Below are 21,512 nucleotides of genomic sequence, written 5' to 3'. Positions count from 1 at the left end.
TTGTGCCTACTAGGTACCAGGTGCTGTTGGGGAAACAACTGCAAAGCCCAGATAGAAGCACAACAGCTGCAGTGTAGGTAAAGTGTAGGTGAGGGAGATGCTGAGCAAATAATTGTCGTACTGTTTAAATCTTTTGTGATCAGGGCTACGATCAGTGAGAGCTTCTAATAGACATCGTCCTGGGTGGGAAGGAAGGGAGGAAGGAAATCATGGAAGTCTTCTTTGAGGAAGTGGCGTTTAAGCTGAGACTTGAAGGTTGAGTAGGAGTTTGCCAGGCATAGTGGAGAACGTGGGTAATGTGAGACAGTGTGAGAACGAGGGGAGCCAGAGGGGTCAGGGTCTTTCAGACTTAGCAGGAACAACCAGGGGAAGCCAGTGAAGGGTTCTAGCAGGGGAGGGGCATGCCTAGATTTGCATTTTACGAAGAGTATTCATACTCAGCCTGGCTGTTGGGGGAACAGAAGAGTGGAGTGAGGAGGTCACCGAGAAGGGTGAGGTTCTCCCGGGGCTGGAGAAGAGGATGGTGAATACATAGGGGGCAGCAGAGGTAGTAGAGAAGAGCAGGCCAGTTGGAGAGCTGCTTCGGAGCCAGTCAGATTGTGGGAGGTGAAAGGTGGCGGCAGTGATGGTGGTGACTGCAGGGAGAGGGCAAGGGCAGTGGTTTCTGATGCCTCAGCGGTCGGATGGAGAGGGGCCAGGTCAGCAGGGACAGTGTCTAGTGCACCTAGGGCCCGGAGGGCTTTGGCCCCACTGAGAGCTGTTGTGGGGAACTACGGGAGGCAGGCAGAGGCACGAGTGGGCCTGGGTGCGGGGGGAGGCCCCCCCCGCCCCCGCAACTTGCTCCCGGCCAGCATGCCTACATTCTGACTTCAGCACCTGGAATTTTTCCTTCTTGTGTCCTTGCGCAGTGGGAAGCCTTCAGCCTTCCAGAACTACAGAATTTCTTGCGCATCTTGGACAAGGAGGAAGACGAGCAGCTGCAGAGCCTGAAGCGGCGCTACGCGGCCTACCGACAGAAGCTGGAGGAAGCCCTCAGTGAGGTGTGGAAACCCGGTTAAGCACGGGGATCCCTGCCACTCACCAAGGAGAGGCGCGGGACCTGCGTCTGAACCGGCAGCCGGCGTCTCTCTTGTTGGAGGGCTGTCTTCGTGCCCCATGATGCTAGGGTCTCCGCCCTTGATCCCTAGATCTAGTTCCCTCCACCTGGTCACGCAGCGTCCCGCGCCTTCGGCCTCTTCTGTCCGGGATTCTGCCGCTTGGTCTAACAGCCCTGCGGGGTCACCTCTCGGGAAGCTGTGAATCTGCTCTCATCTGGAGCAATCTAGACGGCTTGGAAGCATGACTCTGGGTTTTGTTTGGTTTATTTTTATTCCTTACTTTGTTTTAGTTAATTATGTGATGAAGTTAAGCTTAAGGATGTGCAAATGATTTTTTTTTTTAAGAAGCTTAACAAGGAAATCTATCTGAATACTTGTCCTATGTTGAAACTACCTGTCCATTTTTTGTTTTGTTTTTAAATGTCAGAAGCGATCCATGTGAATTGAAAGGCACGGGAAGCTAGGAACTCGGGGGCATTTGTGAAGGATTTGGTTGGGAGTTGGACAGAGAACGTGAAGAGCAAGTTTGGAGGAAGGCACCAGTGGAAGTGGGGAGCTCTGCGGGAATGCGGTTTGGGTGGAGGGGTTGATGGTCGGGGAGAAAGGTGTATTTGGTTATAGACGACATGAAAGCATTCGGTTTTGAGATGTTAAACCCACTGTGGTATTGACTGATTTGGTGGTAAGATGTGGGAACAGAACCAGAGCAAGTAGAAGTTAGACCAAAGGGAGGAACTGGGAATCCCAGTTTGCAGCTGCCCAGACGATGGAGCGTCCCGGCAGGTGGACCTCGCAGGCCCAGACGGGGCGGGGGTCTTGCAGCGGGGGCTGCCCTCTCTGGGGACCGGTCTCCGTGCTCCCCCACCCTCCCGGGGGGGGGGGTTGGCATCTCCGGGCGGTGGGGCACTGACCGATGGCTAACTCCTGTTACGTTAGGGCCCCGGTCTCCCCCACCCCGGCTGTCTTCTGAGTGGAAAGGAGACTGGGTGGAGGGTGGCAGTTTTCCTGTTAGCTGGGAGATTTGTCAGGTAGAGAGCTCACTGCCTACTTTTGTGACAATCAGTCCGCTTCTTTCCCTGTTTTCCCTCTTTCCTCCCCTTCCCCTCTTCCACCTCCACTCTTCTCCCGCTGCCTTTCTCTTTTGCAAATTGCAGTCTGTTCTTCCATGAGGTAGAATGGGGATGTGGATTATAGACCCAGGGCCATCAGATCCTCCTTCCAAAAGGAGTACTTGACTCTGAGGAGGAGGGTGGCCAGAAAGGGAGGACCCCCCCCGCCCCGCCGCCCACGAGCTGACCATACAAGAGGGGTTCTTTCTGGAAATGCTTTAACAAAAGTGCATGTTCCTACCAACCAAAGAAAGGCATGTGCAATAGAAGCCTTCCTTAAAGCAGCTTAAATAACCTCATTTTTTACAGCAGTCAATCCGAAAACAATAGGAAAGCCGTGCTGTGGTTCTGAAGGGGCCTTATGATCTATTTTTAGTCTAGATATATTTTGTTTATAAATTCCCAAGGAATTGTCAACACTTTGGTGACACCTAATGGATTCTTTTTGAAATTCCAAGGTGCTTCATTTCTTTGCCTCTTAAGTGAACTGTGCCTTTTAAAAATTGCATTTCTGTTCCCCTCTTGGTGGCACTTCTGACTTTTCAGAGAGCACCCATCTTGTTGGAGGCAGGTGTACGCGGTGGTCTGCTGTGCACACAGTTACTGTTTACTGAGACAATCCTATCTTCCTAAGCTTTTTATTAAGGAGAGTTGGGGAAAAAAAAATAGAACTAGCTATAAAATATGTATGGCTCATCTTTTTTAATTTTGCATGTAACTTCTTTTTAGTGCATCGATGAGGTTTTAGTGACATTATCATCCAACACTTTACCTTTATTGTTCAGGGAATGCCTTCATGATTTTTATACTGGTTTTACCGTTCAGACTGCGGCTTGGGTTTAAGTATACTGTTATCAGCCACCTGGTCTTTTAATTGCCCACCCAGTAAGCTTATATTTTGTGAAGCATTTGTTTCTCAGAAGAAGACACTGTTAGAACGTAAAGTAGTAGCTGATGGTTATCTGTGAATTTTTTTTTTTTTTTTTTTTTTTTTTTTTTTTACTTGAAGTAGATTGTCTAAAATAGGCATCCTCCTCTGTAGTACCCAGCACCTCGCTCCTTGTGTGCACTACAAGTTGCAGTTTGGAAAACTTGCTGTATTGAAATTCTGTCAGTACTTAGTTCTTGGAATACTGACGTTCTCTCCCAAACACTGGTTCCTGCAGCAGCATTTTTCATGCATAAAAGAAGAAAGGCCACGATGGCCAAAGATTTTTAAAAATCATTGTACTAATTCTTAGGTTAAATTAAACTAAGCTTTGCTGTAATACTGTTTACTCTTCAGTATGTGATGGTACCGGAATGTTGTTAAAATGAAGGGGTGGTATTGCAGGGGAGCATTTTAAATTGCAGAAGTAAAAAAGTTATAATATTTATAATTTTGATGAGTTTATTTTTATAGGGAAGATTTTTCTTCCCTGCAGTTGTGTTTCTGGAATGGCAAATTGTTTCCATTATTAAAAGTCGAAGTTGTTAGTTGATGCTTGTACATGTGTTTTTATTTATGATAATATGCCAGGTAAAAGGTCACAGGAGTGGGAGGAGCTGCTTTTGCAGACCCATGAGGACACGTGCTGGAACGCAGAGATTTACTAGGCTTGAGTGGGGCACATTTGTTCTCCCAAATGTTGCTTTTCCTTTGTCTTATCCTCTGGAGAAGAAGACCCTGGCTGAGGTCTGCCCATACCATACATTCCTAAAACAATTGTTTTAACTGTGAAATACACATTCAAAAGTGTATAAAGCACGTGAACAAAGAGTTAATTTAAAGTGGACTCCCTGTGGCCCCTACCAAAACAGGAGGGGATCGTCCGTTCTTTCAGAATCCTCTCCCTGCACCTTCCCTTCCTGCCTCTAAGTCTCCCGTCCTTGAAACAGACCACTTGCAGCATTAAAAGTGTATTTTTTGGTCAGCATGACTGTCCCACGCGGGATGGTGGGATGGGGAGTGTTTGGGGGTCAGCAGCGGTGATTGGGTATAGGCTCTGTGCCCACCTCCGTGCCTGCTCCAGGCAAGCGTTTTTACTGCTGCACTGCCCCCTAGAGGCGGTGGTGAAATAGCAAAGCTGTATCCATGGGTGAGGGAAAAACATTGCAAGTACCATAGCTGTTTTAGAAGTGAAAATATTATGATAGAAAATGATGGCTTTGTGTAGATCTCTCTGGTGAAATATTCAATGGAATCTAGTTTGGGAGTTCAGCCTGGGTTTTTGGAATTTTTATCCCTTAAAGGGAGTGAGCTTCCTGCCCTAGGCTTTTTGTCAAAATTTGTCACCAATTGATAACTTGTTTAAATTTTCGTATTTTGCAAAATCCTCAAGAATGGTATCTTGCCTTCTGTGTTAGAAAGAAAGGGGAGGGGCACCTGGGTGGCTCAGTCATTAAGCATCTGCCTTCAGTTCAGGTCATGGTCTCAGGGTTCTGGGATCCAGCCCCACATCCCTGGCTCAGCGGGGAGTCTGCTTCTCCCTCTCCTTCTGCCCCTCCCCCCCAATGCCTGCTCTCACACACTCTCTCCCAAATAAGTAAAATCTTAAAAAAAAAGGGGGGAGTCTCTATACTATAATCGCAAATTCAAAGTGTTTACAGTGTGCCAAGCATTACTCTAAAAACCTTAATATGTATTAACTCATTTCCTCCCCCGTGAGGTAGGTATTGTCAGCATCCCCATTTTACAGATGAGGAAGCGCACTGAGGTCCCGCAGCTTGCCGGCGGCCACTCTGAGAGAGCGGCTGAGCCAGGTCCTGGCCGCTAAGCTGCCCTGCCACTCCGCTCCCCTGGAAGCTCTGTCCAGTTCTCCAGTTCAAAGTGCCGATGAAAAGCCCCTTCTGTTGCCAGTAATGGGCAGCTCATCTGAAAGCAAGCCTCTGGGTACAGCTGGGATTTGTGGGAAATGGACAGCTTTGATGTCTGAGTGCTCTATCACCCTTTTGTGTTGTTCATTTAGCACCCCATTGAAGTGATTGTAAGGGATGTAGTAGTGAAGCATCTACCTGTATTTTCATTCTGCAGGTTCTGTTGTGCGGGAGGGACTGACAGGGCCGCGAGCCAGGCCAGTGTTCTCACTGCAGTTAATACGAGAATTCCCTGGAACCACCCGAAGGAAGAGTAGCTTCAGGGAGAATTCAGAGTTCCCGGTTGCGAAGGCTGGAGCTTTCCTCCCCCAGGAAAGGGGGAGGATGAGCCCCTCCAGAGGAACACAGGAGACCAAGTATTGAAAATGTTTAAAGCGCACACTTGTCTGGTGTGAAGAACCGCGTGCTTAATTAGGTGTGCGAAAGAGCAGCTTTGTACGAGGATTAGGGGAGGAAATGGGGTAATGGGGTAGCCGGAGGGGGGTGGGCAGCATTAAATAACTTTGAGATGAAATGTCATAGGCAGGGGTGCTTTTTTTTTGGCTGGTGCTTTTTGGTTCCATTTGGTTTTTTTGGCAGACCTTTCCCTATAATCCTGCAAGGTGAGAATGGCAGGGTAGAGGACAGACCCTTTTGATCTTAAATAACAGTTTCCAAAGACACTTGTGACTCATGTTTGGCTGAGGCAGGACTTGGCAGCAGCTGAACCCCAAAAGCGCCTCTCTCCTTCCCCTCTTGGAAATGTGAATATTGGCATTTTTACATGTTTACACACAAACAGCAGAACACTCAGGGCTCTTTGAATACTTCAAAAGCAATTGGGGTTTTGGCTTTGTTTTTTGGAAGGGAGTTAACTTTAACCAGAATAGTTCCTTTCAGTCTTTCTAAATGAGTTTTACCTTTAATGCATCTGGTTCTTAAGTGGCCCAGATTAGGGGGTGTTTGCAACCTCCCCTCGTTTTTGCCACCCTTAATTGGCAAGAGGGATTAATGAAATCCCATGCAGTTCCTTTTCTCTGAAGTAGAGTGCCAGGGGGCTTTGCTCTCAAGGGCTTTCTGATTTTCTCTTTTTCTTTTTTTTTTTTTTTTTAGAGAGAGAGAGGGTGGGGGCAGAGGGAGCGAGAGAGTCTCAAGCCGACTCTGCTGAGTGCAGAGCTTGATGCAGGGCTCGCTCTTATGGCCCTGAGACCATGACCTGAGCTGAAACCAAGAGTTGGAAGCTTAACTGACTGAGCCACCACGCAGGCGCCCCGAGGCCTTTCTGATTTTCAAGTGCAGTAAGATTTGCTTAAATTTTAGGAATTCTGGACAGAACACTAGAATCCTTGAATTATTACTATTGCTGGTAGGAAGGCTTCAGCTTAAACTCCAATGTGTTATACTGAGCTATAAATGGGGTCTTCAGATTTTTTTCAAAATGGCAAACTTCAAATGTTTCTTCTTGCATGTGTTACCTCTCAAGGAACATGTTCAGAGTCAGTGACTTTTAGGTAGTCGGGCATATCATCTAATGCCTTATCAATAAGAGACCCTTGTCGGAGAATACAAAGTCAGCACCGTAATGGGGGACTTCAGGACAGTCCAAGTTCCATTGCCTTTCTTCTGGGTAAGCTTTCTAATTGGGAGTTTGTGTGCTGGGGAGGGGAATGCGCTTCAAGGAAGACAACCAGCTAGGGTGTAGGGGTGTGGGTGCGGCCAGGAACAAAGTTTCTGTTCCCTGTGTCACCCCGTGCCCGCCACCCCCCACTTACTTTGTACAACTTTGTTCTTTTGTACTTCAGGCAATGGAGTGGAGGTACAGGTCTCACGGAAAGTTACTTCTTACGAAGCTGGTGCTTGGGAAGGGGCAGTTCAATATCTGTTGGAAGAGCTTTCAAGACAAAATGAGGTTCCCATGCTAGTCACGGACTGCCTCCAGACCTACTGGAGGTGCTAATTTAATTTAATTTAAATTCAATTAACATATACTGTATTATTAGTTTCAGAGGTAGAGGTCAGCGACTCAGCAGTCTCATATAACACCCAGTGCTCATTACATCACGTGCCCTCTTTCATGCCCATCACCCAGGGACCCCACCCTCCCTCCCCCCCCAGCAACCCTCAGTTTGTTTCCTATGATTAAGAGTCTCTTATGGTTTGTCTCCTCTGATTTCGTTTTATTTTTCCCTCCCTTCCCCTCATGATCCTCCGTCATCTTTCTTAAATTCCACATATGAGTGAGATCATATGATAATTCTCTGACTTCCCTTAGCATAATACCCTCTAGTTCTCTCCACATCGTTGCAAATGGCAAGATTTCGTTGTTGTTTTTTTTTTTTTGATGGCTGTGTAATATTTCATTGTGTATATACACCACATCTTTCTCCATTCATCTGTTGGTAGACATCTAGACTCTTTCCATAGTTTGGCTATTGTGGACGTTGCTGCTATAAACATTGGGGTGGTGCATGTGCCCCTTCGGATCACTACACTTGTATCCTTGGGGTAATAAATCCCTAGTAGTGCAATTGCTGGGTCATAGGGTAGCTCTATTTTTAAGTTTTTGAGGAACCTCCATACTGTTTTCCAGAGTGGCTGCACCAGCTCGCATTCCCACCACCAGCGTAAGAGGGTTCCCCTTTCTCCGCATCCCTCGAGGTAGTAATTTTAAAAAGGCAGATTTTTCTGCATCCCACCCCAAAGCTGAATCTGTATCTTCAGTACGGGGTTTGGAGAATCTGCCATTTTAACCAGTGCCCCATACTTGTTCAAATACTAACTGCAGATCATCTTCAGAGGGCTTCAGAGGCTGAAGAGATACATGCGTGGGCAACAGGCATCCCTCTTATGCTTTTTGAAAAACACCCTTTTTTACTGTAGTTGACACAATGTTACATTAGTTTCAGGTGCACAACATGGTGATTCAGCAGCTCGGTACACGCCACTGTGCTCACCACAAGCATAGCTCCCACCTGCACCGTGGCCTGCTGCTGGAGTACCAGTAACTGTATTCCCTGTGCCATCCTTTTCTCCAGGGATGTGTTCATTCCCAAACTGGAAGCCTGTCTCTCCCGCTCCCCTTCATCCATTTTGCCCAACCCACCCCATCTTCCTCCCCTCTGGCAAATGTCAGCTCTCTGTATTTATCGATCTGTTTCTGCTTATTTGTTCATTTACTTTTTTAGATTCCACACATGTGAAATCCCATGGTATCTGTTTAAACAATTTTACATTGCGAGTAATGGCTAGCCTGCAAAGAGGCTCCCTGACCTGCAGTCCTTAGCCCTGGAAACGAGTTTTACATGTAGTACGACCCTGTGCCCCTGACCACGGCTGGTTGGATCTTAGACTGATACAGGCTGTTGAATCAGTTAGACTTTGTCAAAATTTTAAGGTAAAGCAGCACAGGAACTGTAGTTAGTCAGCAATGGGTACTCCTCGATCTCGAGGGCCTTGTGCTAGTGGGGGAGAGAGAGCGCAGAGAAAGCAGGAGAACGGGGCAGAGGGGAGCAAGGGAGAGGCTCTGCGGCCTCTGCGAAATGGAGAGTGAATTCAGAACCTGCCGGGCATATTGTAGCTGTCACCTGCTCAGGTCCCCCTCTTCCCTCAGTAAAGAATCCTGTGTCTGCATGCGCTCTGTACTAACGTGCCCATTTCCGCAATGGGATCAAGGATAGAAACGGAAATTTATAGCACTAAATGCCTGTTAGGAAAGATGAAAGGGCCCAAATAGATCTCAGCATCCACCCTAAGAACTAGAAGAAGAAAGGCAAACCCAAAGTAAGCAGGTGAAAGGAAGTACTAAAGAGTGGTAATTAATGAAATAGAAAACAGAAACAGAAAACCACTGAAACCAAAAGCCGGTTCTTCTAGAAACTGAGCAGAATTAATAATCCTCTGACCGGACTGCTCAGGAGAGAAAGCGAAGGTGCAAGTTACCAATATCAGGAGTAAGAGAGGTGACATCACTACGGATTGTACAGATGTACTCGGGAGGTTCATACTTTAGGTCCTTGCATTGAAATGGTTGCTTAAAAATTACTGTTATTGTGTGCCAAAAAAAAAAAAATTCTACACATTCCTAATTCAGCCTAGTTTCTGAACTGCCTGCCAAGTGACAAGTGCCAGTGTTGCTGCTGTTGCCAGCGTCTCGGTTCCTCAGCAATGATCTGTATGTCAATTTAAGGCTTATGATCAATGATAGAATCTAACACCATTTAAAATTTACTTTCATATCATTGGAGGTACGGTAGAGTTTACACTTACTAAGATGAATTATGATTAAGGTTCCGTCCCTCCCCCCCTACTCCCACTGCCATCCCCCTCTCTCCCTCTCTTCCCCCTCCTTCCTTCCTTCCTTCCTTCCTCCTCCCTGACGCCCTCCCTTTTTTCCTTTCCCAGTCAACAGCTTGGAATGAACTGTAATTATATTTGAAAATTGAGTCAATCTGGGGCACCTGGCTGGCTCTAGAACATATGACTCTTGATCTTGGGGTTGTGAGTTCAAACCCCACGTTGGATGTAGAGCTTACTTAAAACAAGTTCCAAAAAGAAAAATGAATTAATGTGATTTACTGTTGGATTCTGTGGTATCTGTGTTCTTATAGCCACCTGTTTGTTTTTTTTGCCCTTTCACTTTATATTAGTTCTGTTCTTTGCAGAAAAAGAAACTTGAGTAGAACCTGAAGTGTTCATTCAACATGTATCTACAAATTGCCCTGGAGATGTTAGGTACTGGGTGGATTATGGTGGGAAAAAAACCTCATGGCCCCTCACTTCATGGAAACCAGAGTCCACGTGGAATACACACTGCTAAGTGTTGTGATGGGAAAGTGCAGAGTATTATTATGAGCATTTACAAGGTTGGAGAAGGCTTCCTTCTGGAAGTGAAGGATAGGAGGAGGTGCCTTCTAGATTCCGTAACTTGCGTGAACATTCTCTACACAATGGGGACTGGTTCCTGAAGTCCATTTGGCAGTATGTTGTATCAGCGTCACTCTTGCTGTTTTCCCTCCATTATGAGAGAAGAACGTGAGGGCTAAATAACTGTTTCTAAGTTAAGAGTTCACCTTCGGCAAGGGCAGAATTAACACTTGCAGTGGCACCTGCTCTGGAACAAACCCTTTTCCCCTGTAAGGTGGAGAGAGCACCACTTGTTTGCTTACCTCCCAGGTCTGATGTGAGGACCAAGTACAATGACGAATGTGAAGGTACTTTGTCCACTGTAGAGCCCAGTATCCTGTAAGGTGGTGATATTTTCCAAGTTCTTGTTCCTAAAGTGGTGTTAATTAGGGGCCGCTTTACCACCTGGCTGAAATGCTTACTTATCCTGTTGACGCTAAAATTCATCTAGAGGCATCACCTAGAATGCAGTTTCCAGAAGGGACATTTTCCCAAGCAGAAACATTTTTTGTTTTGTTTTGTTTTTTTAAACCCTTGCTTAGGAAAGGCAACAAAGCAAAACTAAGCAAAAACACTCAAGATTCCTGGGCGATTGGCAGACCAGTAAATCAACTTCCAGTGCCTTCCCTTGCACTCCCCATGGATACAGTGGCAGAGTGTTGTCATTCTTCCCGGACAAAACTGAGCCACAGTGCTCAGGGCAGCTGGGACTAGGGATACCTGTGCTGTCCCGCCACCCAGACAGGCAAGAGTGATGCTGAGATACCCAGACCAGAGGGCCACACGTAGGTGCAGCCTGGGGCCTTCACCCCTGTTTCTAGGCAGTGTGGTCAGGCATGCAGATGCTCCCCCCCAGTAGGAATCTCCTTGGGGACTGGACCATCTCTGCAGCTCACTTTGTAGCTCTCCCAGCTGCAGGGCACAACGTCTGCAGGGCTTAGCACTTCATAGTCCTGTCTGGAAACAGCCAGTGGGCAGCTTTGAGACAGGCAGCTGCTCTTCTGCAGGCCGACCGTGAAGCCATGCAGTGTTCAGCCCTGGCTGAGCTTCGCTAGGGCCTCCCGCGGCACCCCACAGGGCGGGCTGACCGAGGCCCCGTTTTTGTTTTCCTGCGCTGCACTGAGGACTGGACTTGGTACCCCAGGCTTCATTTTCCGTGGGAGCATCTGTAAAGGCAGAGCCAAAGGTTGAAGGCTACCGTGACAGATGACAAGTTTTGCTAAAAGAACCCCAGTTGTCATGTTGGTCTCTGCTCACCCCATCTGAGAGGTGCTGGCGGATGGGACTTCGGGGGAAGAAACGTGTAGAAAGGAGCCATTCCTCGGACTTAAGCAGGAACAGCGTGCATGGCGCTTCTGAGCTACTTGGCTAGCATTGGGACGAGGCCAGGGAGTCGTGAGTGATGATCTTGTTTTGGACGGCAGGGGGCTTCCCAAACCAAGTCCAAATGTGCACGTGCTGCAGCAGTGGAAAGAGCCGTTCGCTCCCCGCGCCAGCCTCTGTGAGGTACGGAGACGCGCTGGAGAGAAGACTGGGTATGGACTGGAGCCTGCCAGCCAAGAGTCCATTAAAGTATCTTCCAACATGTGCTGAGAACATTTAAGCAACCATTCCAACAAAGAAGCTTCTCCTTGGTTTTGGAACCATAGCTGGGAGCCAGTGTTTATTTATATCCTTCATGTATATAATACATGTAAAACTCTTTCCCACTTTGGAGATAAGGTGAGCCTCTACCACTACACAGCTCTGCCCCGTCTAGAGTACCTACAGTTGAGTAGGTTTTGGCAAAAGGCTCGCCTCAGTTTCTTTCTTGGTAAACTAGTTTTGTCACTTTATTAGTCCTATATTGCTGCATAACAAATTACTTCAAAATCAGCTTAAACATAATATTATATCACATGGTTTCTGTGGGTCAGGAGTTTGTGAAGCAGCTTAGCTGGATGGTTCTGGCTTGGGCTTCTCTTCGGGAGATTGTAGTTCAGAAGACTGCAGCCCTGGTCAGCACCCTGTCTTGACTGGGGCTGGAGGATCTGCTTCTGAGATGGCTTGCTCACATGGCTGGTTGGCAAGTTGGGGCTGGTCATTTGCAGGAAGCCTCAGATCCTCACCACAGAGACCTAACCAGAGGACTGCTTGGGTGTCTGCATACCAGAGTCATCCGAGAGAGAAAGAAGCGGTCAGGTCTTTCATGATCTAGCCTCTGAAGTCACACAGTATCACAGTTATCTTGGTTGCTGGCTTACCACAGCTGTTCTGGAAATAACATGAGGTGTGAAGAGAGGAGCTGGTTTTGGTTTCTTTTCTAACAGCCATGCTGTGGAATGGGATAGAAAACCCCTTGCATGGTAGGGGCACCTCCCCTTCTTAGTCTGAAATTAGTTTCCCTGTAAATCCAGGTATTAGGGACAAGTCCCCCCATGCCCCCCTTTTTTTGCAGTCTGTAAATATTTGCTTTATATATTTAAGGTGCTATGTTGGGTGCAGAAATGTTGCAGAAATGTTACAGAAATGTTTAGAAACATTACATCCTCTTGTTGTATTGACCCCTTTACCATTATGTAATGTCCTGCTTTATTAGCCTTTGTTTCAGAGTCCATTTTGTCTGATACATGTATAGTTGCCCCTGCTTTCTTTTGGCTCCTTTCCATGGACATCCATTCACTCGAGTTGTGTGTACCCTTACAGCTGGTGAGTCCCTTGTAGGCAGCATGTAGACGGTTCTTGTTTTCTGTGATTGGAGAATTTAGTTTTTTTTTTTTTTTTTAAAGTAGGCTCCACACTGGGTGTAGGGGGGTCAGCATGCGGGTTGAACTCATGACCCTGAGATCAAGACCTGAGCTGAGATTGAGTTGGACACTCATCCGACATGAGCCACTCAGGTGCCCCAGTTCATTTACATTTAAAGTAATTATTGATAGGTATGTACTTATTGCCATTTTTAACATTTTTTTATTATTTTTACTGCCATTTGTTAATTATTTTCTGGCTCTTTTGTAGCTCCTGTTTCTTCTTGCTTTCTTCCTTTGTAGTTTGGGGACTTTTCTGTAGTGGTATGTGTGTCTATTACTGGATTTTGTGTGGTGGTTACTATGAGGCTTACAGGTAACTCCTATTTCTACCAGTCTATGTTAAGTAGATAAGTTGGAACACATTTTTACCCCCCCCCCCGCTTTAATGTTCTTGATGTCACATTTTACGTCTTTTATCTTGTGTATCCCTTATACTTTTATTACTTTTACCTTTTAACCTTATACTACTTTCAAGATTAATCCACTACCTTTATACTTAGCTTTACCAGTGAGATTTATACTTTCCTATATTTTGTTGCTAATAATTAGCACGCTTTTTGGCTTAAAAACGTCCCTTTCACATTTCTTGAAAGGCCAGTTTAGTGGTGATGAACTCTTAGCTTTTGCTTGTCTGGAAAACTCTTTCTCCTTCAATTCTGAATAACTTTGCTGGACAGAGTATTCTTGTTTGGAAGTTTTTCTCTGAAAAGTCTGTATACTGTCCTAGATGTCAGGAACAGTAATCCACTTCACGACCAAGCTCACTGCCAGGCTGTGTAGGCACTCATATGTATAATGGAGGAGGGAAAAATCCTTTTTAGATCAGAGACAGCACAGTTTAACAGAAAGATGGCTTTGAAGCCAGATCTTCTTTGAAATCCTTATTCTCTAATTAGCTTTGTGAGCTTGGATAAATTCAGCTGAAGGAAAAAACCTATTCTGCAGAGGTCTTCTATCACAATAACTACTAATTACAAGCACCCTTTGAATCTCTCAATCCTATCAGCATCAGTCAGACCTGCCGGTTAAGAGAATATATTTTTTTAAGATTTATTTATTTTAGAGGGGGGAAAAAGAGTGTGTGTGCATACATGAGCGGGGGGGGGGGCAGATGGAGAGGGAATGAATCTCAAGCAGACTCCTATATTGGTGTGGAGCCCGATGTAGGCCTCGATCTCACAACCCTGAGATTACTTAAATGAAAAATCTTAAAAAAATCGATCTGGTAGCGTCTGTACTTAGCCTTACTTTGTCTATACAAAGAAATACTCTTTTTCATTGGATTCACCTTGTGATACACTCAAGTTACATTTTTGGAATTTACCTAAGCAGTAGGAAAGTATATAGAAATATACTTATGTTTGGACTTTTTTTTTTTAGATTTTAAGTAATTTCTCTACCCAATGTGGAGCTCGAACTCACGACTCCAAGATCAAGAGTTGCATGCTTTACCCACTGAGCCAGCCAGGTGCCCCTCAAATTATTTTGATAGTGATCTGGCAACTCTACGGGTGTCCTCTGACATCTTATTTTTCTACCTGGTTTTCATAATTTGTAAGATACAAGGCAACCACCTAGGTCAGGGATTGGCAAATTCTGGCCTGTTTTGGTAAATAAAATTTACCAAACATAACCACTAAGTACTGTGTTCCAACAGGAGAGGTAAGTAGTTGTGACAGAGACATCCCTTGAAGAACAGGTCTGTCAACCCCCGTCTAAAGTCCTTCTTTGTTTAGGGCAGTGCATCACATGAGTGGATATCAAGGGAAAGCACCTTGGAAGTTAAGCTTAGTTTTATCTAATTTAAAGTCTGCCAGGATAAGACTTTTTTCCTGCAAAGCTATAAATGCTTAAAGATTTATCATTTTTCTCCATGGAGCTCATTCAAAGCTATCGGTCAGTAAGAGAGCATGTATAGAAGAGCTTTCTAGGTAGAGACTATAGCACCCAAGGAGGAAAGGCCCGTCTTGAGTCCTAGGTGAGTGATGAAAAGATTAACCAGCATCAAGGGGGGGGGGAGATCTTGTCAAAATTACTACTTGTGGACTAAAACAAAGGACACATTCCCACTGGAACAGAAATAAATTTTAATTTGTTGAAAAGTGCAGCAGTGAACAGGGTCTTTTGAAGGGCACTTTCTAAGTCAGGTGACTGAGATGACACAAAGCCAGGGCAGAGTAACTTCTAGGAACAGATGACACAAACACAGGAATTGACAGAGGTCATGGGACCTAAGTGGTGGTCAAAGTAAAAAACCCAAATATTCCCATCTAATTCATTGGCAGATTAGCTGAAATATCCTTTGCTTTCTCTTATTAAGGACCCTGGAACAATCCATCTTATTTTGTTAAAGCACTAATCCTTAGACACCAAAAATAAATTTAAGAACGTTTCTCACAGATTAAGGTGTAACTTCCATGACTACTGTCACTATTTTGTACAAAATCCTTAGTATTGTGAATTAAAATGTATTTTGCAACAGTACCGTTGGACAAATTCAAAGATGCTCAAAAGGGGTTCCCCACTGGGTATTTGGGGGGGGAGATTTTAATACGAAATCTTATAAGGCAAAAATCTCTATTCATTCCTGTGGCCTTGGGTCAGTTTTCTAATGGTTAGTTTTCTCCTCTGAAGGGCACCAACCAGTCCAGACCTGCCTGGCCTTGTAAAAGAGAAAACAATCAAAATCCAAATTCATACAATTAAGAGACTTGGCTTGCAACGTGTTCCTTGTACATATACATTCTGAAAAGTTCAGTGTGTTGAAGTCTGCTAGGCTATGAACTGAGTCCTCTTTATGAAAGATGATTTTAGCACAGATTCAGAATGAAGCCAGTCTAAGAGAAAGTCAAATTATAGGCCATTCCGAAGTTAGTAGGAAATGTACCAGATATAGGAGAGGTACACAGAGTGGGCATCCCATCCCCACCACCCAAACAGAAGTCCGTGGAATGTTAAGAGCAGTGTGGCAGGGTTACTATGGGCAGCTGACTTGTGTCACTCTTACGACTTTGCCGGCTCTCAGGAACCAGCATCACAAAACTGAATAATAGGACATCACAATAAAAGACCTGGTAAGAGTTGGTTTCTTTTTATTTGGGAATAACTATGGTCAACTTTCAGTAAGGTAGAAGAAGTTGACTGATTAATGTTAAGAATCAAAGTGTAGAATAAAGCTGATACCCATATTTAACATTGTAGTTTGCTTTTAATTACAAAATATTTAGAATTTCTTTTCCTAAAACATTCACAGCAGAGGTGTTCATTTCACTTGCCGATTTCACCTCTAAATACCACCAGTTACTGGGATTGCATGAGGTAAAGGAACAAACCCAATGGCTATTAACCCAACATGGCTCCAGATCTGGAGTTCGGATAGAGAAGTTACTTACAGCCATGTCTTACAAAGTGCTTAAAGCTCAACCTAAGACCTTAAATAAAGCTAAGATCACTATTGCCTGAGTTGAACAGGTTATAAACCACAGCTCTTCCTCCTCCCCCTACCGTCCCACCACAGATTAGCTTTCTTGTGAAGAAAACAACAGAAACAGGATTGGTCTTTGAGCCCAGAAACCTACAAATGTAGGTGTTCTAAACAGTGAGGAAACCTCAACAAGGTCTGACTTTGACCAGGGAATAGTGAATGAGGCCCAAATTACCCAAGACTCCAAACACTCAGGAAGAACTTCTCTAAAAGGGAAGAAAGCAGGGTAAAGCAGTTGGAACTTTGCATCAACTATACCAGATGAACAGAATGTCAACAAAATGCAGAGTCAAAACTGAACCCAGGCTCTCTGCTACACAGGCACTTACTCTTTCTCAACTATAGCCCTTCAGCCTGTCAACCCAAGAGCCCTGTCTTACAGCAGGCCCTCAGAAAATGCAACCTTCACCAACCCTTGGAAGTTCTTTTTCTCTGCTGAGATACCTAAGCCACTTTGTTTTTCAGATCTCAGAGGGGTAATTATCAAAAGAGACATTCCCTCTTGTGGTTAGCATGTGGTTAGCAGCCACCAGAAAGGAGATGGCTACAACCTTTTAGAACTACCTAGAATTAGCCTTTACCAAAAACTTAATGTTCTATGTCAGTGTAGCACCAGCCCAGAATGCAAAAGAAATGAAACAAGAAAACAACAAAAAACAGTGCTTGGTTGACAGATGCGTTTTGAATTTGTGACCTTATCACATTGTGACTAATCTGAAAATGGTGGTACTTGTTCTTGCTCTGATGGTTATTCAAGCCATGTGATGTTGGTATTTTTGATAGTGAAGTGGTCAAGCTGTAAAATACCCCCCCGCACCCCAAGTATTGCCATTTATCTGAATGGATTTACTAAATCAAATTCAGACTCTGACCACATGGGGAATAATCAAGAACTGTAACCCCAGGAAAGGGTATGGTGGGAATGAAGACCTCAGGAGCATTCATGATTAGCTGAGTGAAGGGACCAGGGCCAGCCACTCCTGACATAAGGGCAGAGTTCACAGTTTAACACTTTGCACAAGGAAGTCCGCCAATTGGGTTGCTTTTTCAAACAGGACTGAGAGCCAGTCCAGAAACTCTTCCAGGCGTGGTCTTGAGGACTAGCTACCGATAGCGACTACAATCACTCCATCAGGCAGAGGCGTGCGGGGACCCAGCTGCAGAGGTCGCTACAGAGGATGCTTTGAAAACCTTCGCGTCCTGACCCTGCCATGACTGTTGAACATGAGCCGAGGGTCAAATCTGTATCTGGGGAAGGAAAGGGGTCACATTAACTCGAGTTAGCTGCTGAGCACTTCCTTCAGCATGTTCAGCGGAAAGCATAGCAGGAAGGGAGAGAGAAGGAACTTAAATCACCAGAAAGGAATTGAGTGGCAAAGTCTGTAGTACGGAAGTACTGAATAATGAAGAGCATTTCCAGCACAAGGAAGCAAGCACAAAACAATGTGGTAAAAAGCCAAGAGGAGGAAAAACAAGTAAGATTAATCTTGAGAGGCATTAGGAGGAGGCAAGATTTGAGCTGCCTTTTTTGGTTTTTTTTTTTTTTTTGAGAGGGGTTTGGAGGCATCCTGAAGTTTGGTTAAAGCAGCCTAATGGCAAGAGTCTAGCCCTTGCTGGAGCCCTACCAGAGCCCTTTACTTCACAGTTCAGACAGAATGACAGGTAAGAGCCCAGGTGTGCACCTCAGACACAAGTTTCCATCTGGCTCATTATGAACTCAGGTAAGTCATTAACCTCTCTGGCTACCAATAAAATAGTAAGGCAGTGTAATTCATGTGAAATATCTGGCACATACTATAAGTTGGCCAAGTGTCAAGTTACCATTCAGCTTTTACTCTTTTTCGGTGGTAAAATTAAAGAAGGCAGATTGGCTGGAAAGACATTTTACATGTGTAGGCTAGACATAACATTGTACTTCACTTTTATCCTGCAATCTCTTGGGATAAACATATTTAGCATTATTTTAGAACAAGGGTGGACCATACACTCTCTGTTCCAATGACTCAACTTTGTTACTGTATGTAAATGAATATTTGTGGCTATTTTCAAAGGGTGGTGGCTGGATGGGGCCTGTAGGATCTAGTCTGCTGACCCCCATTTTCAGAGGCTTCTACAGGCCTAAGTGTTTGGTAGGAAAGAATAAGCTACTGCTAAGGAATTTAAAAAGAAATCAGGTGGTTTAAATAGCTGAAGCTAACAGTAAAGCCAGCATCTACAGTCTCGGTTATAAGCTTCTTAGAACGTGAGCAAGACAAATTATAGTTACACCAAACACAGCTTGCCTGGGAGTCACGAGGTCTTGCTGTATCAGTTCTAACCGTGACCCTTGGGCAAATTTCCTTCAGGGGTCTAGCGACTGCTTGGAAGTTCTCTGGTTAAATCCTAACACTTCAGGCCTGATGCTCACGTTCCATTTGAGGATGGATTTAAGTCCCAAGAGTCATCCAGAGACTGCTACAGACAACTAATTTTACTTGATAAAACACTAAGCAAAGTAGCTGTTGGAAACTGCAAAATCATTATGTGTCAACTAGAAGTCTTGTGCCTTTTACTTTAGAGAATGAATTTCCTACTTCAAGGAACTGGTGTAAGTGAGGCTGCATTTCACTAACCTGGAGGAAAGCTCCAAACTGGGCAGTGAGAATGCTTGACCGATGCGTTCTGACCGATTAACAGGGTTATCCATATATAAAAAAAGGCTTAAGTGATATAAAATTATGATAAATGTCTTTTTATATTATTGTCACCTAGTTTTAGTTTGCTGACCTCCACATGTCTCTGGCTCTATATATGGTATTTAGAAGCAAAAATGTTTTTTTTTCCTTTTAAGATTTTATTTGAGAGAGCGAGAGCAGGGGGAGGAGCAGAGGGGGAAAGAATCTTAAGCAGACTCTGAGAGCTGAGTTCAGAGCCCGGCGGAGGGCTCAATCCCACGACCCTGCGATCATGACCTGAGCCGAAACCAAGAATTGGGACGCTTAACCGACTGAGCCACCCAGCTGCCCCTACATTTCTTTAATAAACCGTCTATAATCCAGTTTCTCTGCTCATTCGCACAGATTACTCTCTAATGTGTACTGAAGACATTTTACACAAAGACAGATAAATAACTGAGTTACTACTTAAGTTACTATTTTCCATCAAGCTTAGGACATCAATCTTCCCTCTTTCCTACTATCAAAATAAGAACTAAAATAATCCTTTCCTGGTGAAAATTAAACTTTAGATCTCATAATCTTCAAGCATAAAATGACACGTTTCTTACCACAGGCAGTTCAAATTCATGGTATGCTGAGACCCACTGTCACTGGTGAAAAGTTACTATTTCAGAGGAATGAGTGGGAGGAACAGAGCTGGCTTAGGAGGTGATGAAAATCTTTTCTGCCTTCATATACTACAGTGGTCTTACGTAGTTCAACATTTCAGAGTCTATACCTTCTAATTCATTTTGTGTGTTTAGCATATTAAATTTACTGGCAAGCATTCCAGTTCCTCTAATTGGGGTTTCTGAGAAATGAACGAAGGCATATCCTCTCAGAAGTGCTAGGGAACAGGGCAGCACTTGGTCGGCTTACTCTAAAAAAGCCCCACCTGTCACCTGTGCAACCGACAAGAGCCACAGGAGGAAGGGCAGGAAGCAGAGCCCCACGCGCCGGGGGTCAGGGCTAGGCCTCCATGTAAAGCACCAACTGGAACCAGAGAGCAAAAGTTTCCAAGAACTTATTTTCTCAGCACAACAGACACAGTATTCCTACCACAAAGCAGAACACTGAGAAACACAGCTTAGCTCAAAGCCAAAAGGGCCCCTCAGCTGCCTCTGCCTTCAAGGATGGCATGATTGCTACAGACAACTTGGCAAAGCCATCGAAGACAAGGGAAACTTACCCAGGGTCAAACACCCCTGGAGTGCGACAGGTTGGTCCAGAACAGGACTGTAACATCATTAGCCGGTAGTTCATTTTTCCTAAAAGCTCTGGGTCTATACTTTTAGCAATGTTTGTGATTTGGTCTGGATCTGCAGTCAGGTTATAGACTTCTACAAATACCTGCAAAAATGCGAACATGGGGGAAAGAAAAGAACAAGCATTATATTTGAAGTACTCCTCGTGTGAATGATTTCTAAATGGGAAGGGAACAGGTGGATAAGCGCAGTGCCTGGGAGAACATCATCTGGTCTCAACGTCCTCAGAGAGCCCAAGGATAAATACGAGACCATGGAGCATCTGTTCTCAGGGTTAAAGGGCTTCAGGTCCATGGCCCACGCGCTGGAAAGGGGCCTCCAGCACCCTCTGTGCCTTTCAGCAGAGATAGGACAAATTTACTACCTTTTATAATAAAAGCAGAGAACAGAATGCAGGACCCTCAAATAGGCTCAGAAAGTAGACTGCTAATATTGTTAACAAAACAGAGCTGACATTTGATGGTTTTTGCTTTAGAATTGTTAAGATTCAAATGAGAATAGATATGAAAGTATTCTAAACTGTGTTGTACAGATGCTAAAGTTTCCTGTTTTAAAAAGCAGTTTTGGATGTCCACCACCAATTGGGAAAGGACACAATCCCATTATTTCTGACACTGGATAGATCTAATAATCACTATCTCCCCCCCACCCCCATACTTTATTCTCCAAGTGACAGGCTAGGAAGATGACACGTAAACATTATGGGGGAAAGGAGGAACAAGAACTGATTCCGAACGATGTTCTTCTGCTGCTGTCCACAGTGCTTATGAGCCGCAAACGAGTGGTAAGTCCATTTCTGAGAAACACAATGAGCATCGGCTCCATACAGCAAGATGTGTATGCCAGATGAGCACATGCTGATAAACAGTATGAAACCACAAGGGACTGCAGGGCATGAGATCCTCAGACAATCCATAATGATCTCTGGTGGCTAAAAGCCACCTTCTTACAAGGATGGAGCCTCCTGGTCTTGCTTTTGATGCCCCACTGCTGATCTATTTGAGAAGCTCTGGACTGCGCTGTTGTGGGGACAGAAGTTTCTGAACAAGCTGGTTGTCAGTAAGTAGCAAATGTTCCGACTCCTTTTACCTCCACAGAAGTTGAGGTGTCTTACTCTGACCCCAAACTATCAGGGAAGCCAAGAGACCAGGCATGTAGCAATCTGAACAAGTGGAGGGTGCATTTAAAGTGTGTTTGGGTGGTGCTGGGAGTGGAGAAAATCCCATCTGGAAAGGGCACAGTTAGAGAAGTGTGGTATGGCTTTGTGGCTTTTTTTTTTTTTTTAAAGATTTGAGAGAGAGCGAGCAAGTGCTTGTGAGTGGGGGGAGGATAACG

General features: G+C 44.8%; 2 protein-coding genes across 2 annotated transcripts in view; one reads left to right on the top strand and one right to left on the bottom strand.

Annotated features, from left to right (window-relative positions):
- The window catches only part of RASSF3 (Ras association domain family member 3), a 67,867-nt gene extending 64,182 nt beyond the window's left edge, over positions 1–3,685 (top strand). The window contains exon 5 of the mRNA XM_027594506.2: positions 909–3,685. Coding sequence (XP_027450307.1) covers positions 909–1,058 — 150 coding nt within the window. The 3' untranslated portion in view covers positions 1,059–3,685. The remainder of the gene's footprint in view (positions 1–908) is intronic.
- Positions 3,686–14,799: 11,114 nt separating this feature from the next.
- Positions 14,800–21,512, bottom strand: part of GNS (glucosamine (N-acetyl)-6-sulfatase) — a 54,338-nt gene continuing 47,625 nt past the window's right edge. Inside the window, exons 13-14 of the mRNA XM_027593913.2 lie at positions 20,102–20,262; positions 14,800–17,464 (exon numbers count right to left, since the gene is read on the bottom strand). Of these exons, the coding sequence (XP_027449714.1) occupies positions 17,386–17,464; positions 20,102–20,262 (240 nt within the window). The 3' untranslated portion in view covers positions 14,800–17,385. The remainder of the gene's footprint in view (positions 17,465–20,101; positions 20,263–21,512) is intronic.

Source organism: Zalophus californianus, chromosome 9 (assembly GCF_009762305.2).
Source record: "Zalophus californianus isolate mZalCal1 chromosome 9, mZalCal1.pri.v2, whole genome shotgun sequence".
Taxonomy (NCBI): domain Eukaryota; kingdom Metazoa; phylum Chordata; class Mammalia; order Carnivora; family Otariidae; genus Zalophus; species Zalophus californianus.
The sequence above is the reverse complement of the archived record's forward strand: the minus strand, read 5'-3'. Positions and strand labels throughout refer to the sequence as shown.